General features: G+C 40.5%; 1 gene segment (V, D, J or C); it reads left to right on the top strand.

Annotated features, from left to right (window-relative positions):
* Positions 1 to 410: 410 nt before the first annotated feature.
* On the top strand, positions 411 to 1,318 carry LOC121909138 (the record flags this gene model as incomplete). The annotated part of the segment is given in 2 exon segments: positions 411 to 697; positions 993 to 1,318. Coding segments are annotated over 2 exon segments (369 nt in total), but the record flags the coding sequence as incomplete, so codon positions are not given.
* Positions 1,319 to 3,616: the final 2,298 nt, after the last annotated feature.

Here is a 3,616-nt window from a genome sequence, read left to right as displayed (position 1 = left end):
CTGCATGAAAAAAATTCAGTTCCACTTTTGTCTGAATGTGATTCCTTGATCGTGACTTTAACATGTTATAACAGAGTTATCTCTTCCTTTAGGTGTCAGCTGTCAAGAACTCACTCCAGTCAACAATGAAGAGAACAGTTTAGAAGGCAGCACTGTTACTCTGTCCTACAAATACTCCAAAGCTGCTGCAGCTGATGATTATTTCTTCTGGTATCGACAATATCCAGGAAAACCACCAGAGTTCCTCATCTCTCACACAGACACAGGGGCTTTACTATCAGATCCAGTATCTAGACTGTCTGTTAATGTCAGTAAAGAGAAAACCCAAATGGATCTGCAGATCTCCTCTGCTGCAGTGACAGACTCTGCTCTGTACTACTGTGCTGTGAGGCCCACAGTGACAGCAAACCCACAGTCTCTGTACAAAAACACAAGCTGACACACTGACAAGCTGCTGGAAGCCTTTTTTCCACACTGTTGTACTGAACTTTTTACCTCCACTAGAGGGCCACATTATCAAGTAGGCGGTGCACTACTTCTGCACTGTGTTCAACCATTCTGTCAATAATAACTGCTGCTGTGAAGAGAACAATTCTCAGACTGAATGTTGAACATCAGATAGTTTCTCCTGTTGATTTAAACCTTGTTGTAGAGATGGAACATTGGCTGTGGATTATTCTTGCTGCTCTTTTCTTTGGTAAGACAGAAAGCAGAATGTGTTTCCTTTCTCAACAGTTTTTTTTAAACACAGAACTGAGCTATAAGTGCTTTTAATGTCCATCATAAAGGAAACAAGTTATTTCTGCCTCCATTTATAACTTTTTTAGAAAACAAGATGTGGTTCAGTCTGACAGTCAGCAGTGATTAAAAAACAGACTATTCTAGATGTGTCAGTGTCTGCTAGGTAACTCTTTAAAGCTGCTGATTGTTCTCCTTTAATCAATCATCTTTATTGATTCATCTCTTCCTCTGCATGTTCTGTTCTTCCCCAGAGTGTAAAGGACAAGACAGCGTGACCCAGCCAACAGGAGATGTCATTGCTGCTGAAGGAGACACAGTTACACTTGCTTGTACATTTAAGACCAGTGGCACAAGTCCATACTTATTCTGGTACAAACAAGAAGTGAATGATTCCCCGAAGTATGTTTTGCGACGTGATAATTATGGAGCTGAACATAATGCTGCTGAGTTTGAGAAGAATAGATTTGATGCTACAGTTAACGGGACATCAGTTCCTCTGAAGATCCAGAAGCTGCAGCTGTCTGACTCTGCTGTGTACTACTGTGCTCTGCAGCCCACAGTGACAGGAAACACCAAAACTCTGTACAAAAACCTTTGGAGCAAAGACAACAGAATACTCCACAACATCCACTAGAGGGAGTCACACACTGTTAAACTTCAGTGGTTTCTTATCAAACAGTCTAGATTCTTTTCCCTCATGAGACACAGTTGTGATGAAGAGTTTTACAAATGAATGTCATTTGACATATGAGTCTCCTCCTACTGACTGCAGAGGTGGCTGCATGGCAGAGAGCTGTTTGATTCCAGCTGTGAACATCAGACCAAACACAACTCACAAAACCACTCAACACTTATTCAAACTCAACATTCACTTACAGCACATTTCACTTGTGTAACCATGGAAACACTGGCTGACATTTTACTGTTTTCAGCTCTTGTAGGTACGTATGTTTTTGTCATTGTGTGATATTTTCCAAATGATGGATATTTGACTCTGGAACAGAACTTTAATACAACATGTTTCCTTCACTAGGTAACACCTTGGAAGATGATTTCTATAGAAATCAGTCAAATGAACATTTGATCAGTTTGTGTCCACAGAGTAACACTGTACAGTTGACATTTTCCACTGTCTTCTCCTCTCAGCCTCATGAACAATGTTAGTCTAATGGCTTCATTTTCTCTACTTTTTCCAGGACTAATAGCTGGAGACACAATCTCTCCTGTAAAAGAACAAGTCAGTGGAAGAGAAGGAGAATCTGTCACACTCACATGTACCTATGATACAACCGATACTACTCCTTGGCTTTACTGGTACAAACATCATTCTGACCTTCAGGCACCTCAGTTTATACTCCTTAAAGGAGGAAAGAGGAGCACAGCTGAATATATTCCTAATAAACGATATGCATCCGAAACATCAGCTACAACAACTGAGCTGACCATACAGAGTCTAACCCTGGCAGACACAGCTCTCTACTACTGTGCTTTGAGACACACAGTGATAGAAAGTGTAGAAGAGGCTGTACAAAAACCTGAACACAGATATCTGACTACTCTTCAAAGAGGAGGGAAGTGGTATTCAAACCACAGCTTCATATCAGATGGATTCTGCTAATTCCTGTTTTATCAGAGTCACTGTGGTTACAGCTGCTAATGAAACACTGTGGGAGGATTCACCACATGAGCAGCAAATCCACATCAATGACAAACCAGCTGGATGATGCTTCAAACACATGACACCATCAAAAATAAACTGACATAAAACTGTGTGTTGAACAAAAACCTGAAGTTACTCGTCGGGTTAAAAAGTGAATGTAATGAAAATATGAGAATGTTTGTTTCATACTGTCAGTTTTTATCATGAGCTGCTTCCAATAGACATTCAACAAGGGTGTCTGCTGCCTCCACTGTTTGAACTACGAGTGTGAATGAGATATGGTCACTGACTTCATGTTGTCTTCAGGTATTTACATTTGTTGACATAAGAACTGTCAGTTGTCAGTGTTTTACTATTATCTACCTGATAAAAGTTTTAAGTTATGTAAACCAGGACAGAAAAGACACAAACTTTCACTGTTTCCAGGTTTTCAAGCGTCTCATGAGCTGTTCTGGATAAGAACGTCAGCAGAAAAGACTGTTACAAGGATGTTTAATATAGAAAAACAGGGAATTCATCTTCATCTCTACCCAAAGTTGAGGGATATTAAATATGTAGATGAAGTATTTCTTACCTTTCTGTCCACTGTTTTATCCTTCGGGAGTGTAGCAGCTGTGAAATATAGGTGATCTCTCTGGAAACTAAAAGTAAACTAAACAAGACACATAAATAAATGACCAAAAAACCTCTTCCATGGACGACCTGAACAAGGTCATCCCATTCCTTCCCTGTTATTAGCGGTGTTCCTCAGGGCTCTGTCTTGGGCCTCCTTCGTTTTATCATTTATCTCTCACCACTTGGCCATATTCTCAGAAAATTTGGAATACAGTTCCGCTGCTATGCGGATGACACCCAGCTCTACCTGTCTACCAAACCTACTTCCACTCTTGCATCCTCTTCCTCTTCCACTTGCCTGCTGGAAATCAAATCCTGGCTTTCACATAATTTCCTCAAACTTAACAGTGATAAAACAGAGGTTCTCCTTGTTGGTACAAAATCTACTTTATCCAAACTCACCAGTTTTTCACTGACTATTGATTATTCCACAGTCACCCCTTCCCCCCAGGTTAAGAGTCTGGGCGTCATCCTTGACAGCACATTATCTTTTGAGCCACACATCAATAATATCACCCTGTCTGCTGACTTCCACTTACACAATATCTCTCATCTTTGTCTGTCTCTTACATCCAACAGTACCGCCATTCTCACTCATGC

The sequence above is a fragment of the Thunnus maccoyii genome, chromosome 12 (genome assembly GCF_910596095.1).
Source record: "Thunnus maccoyii chromosome 12, fThuMac1.1, whole genome shotgun sequence".
Taxonomy (NCBI): Eukaryota; Metazoa; Chordata; class Actinopteri; order Scombriformes; family Scombridae; genus Thunnus; species Thunnus maccoyii.
The sequence above is the reverse complement of the archived record's forward strand: the minus strand, read 5'-3'. Positions and strand labels throughout refer to the sequence as shown.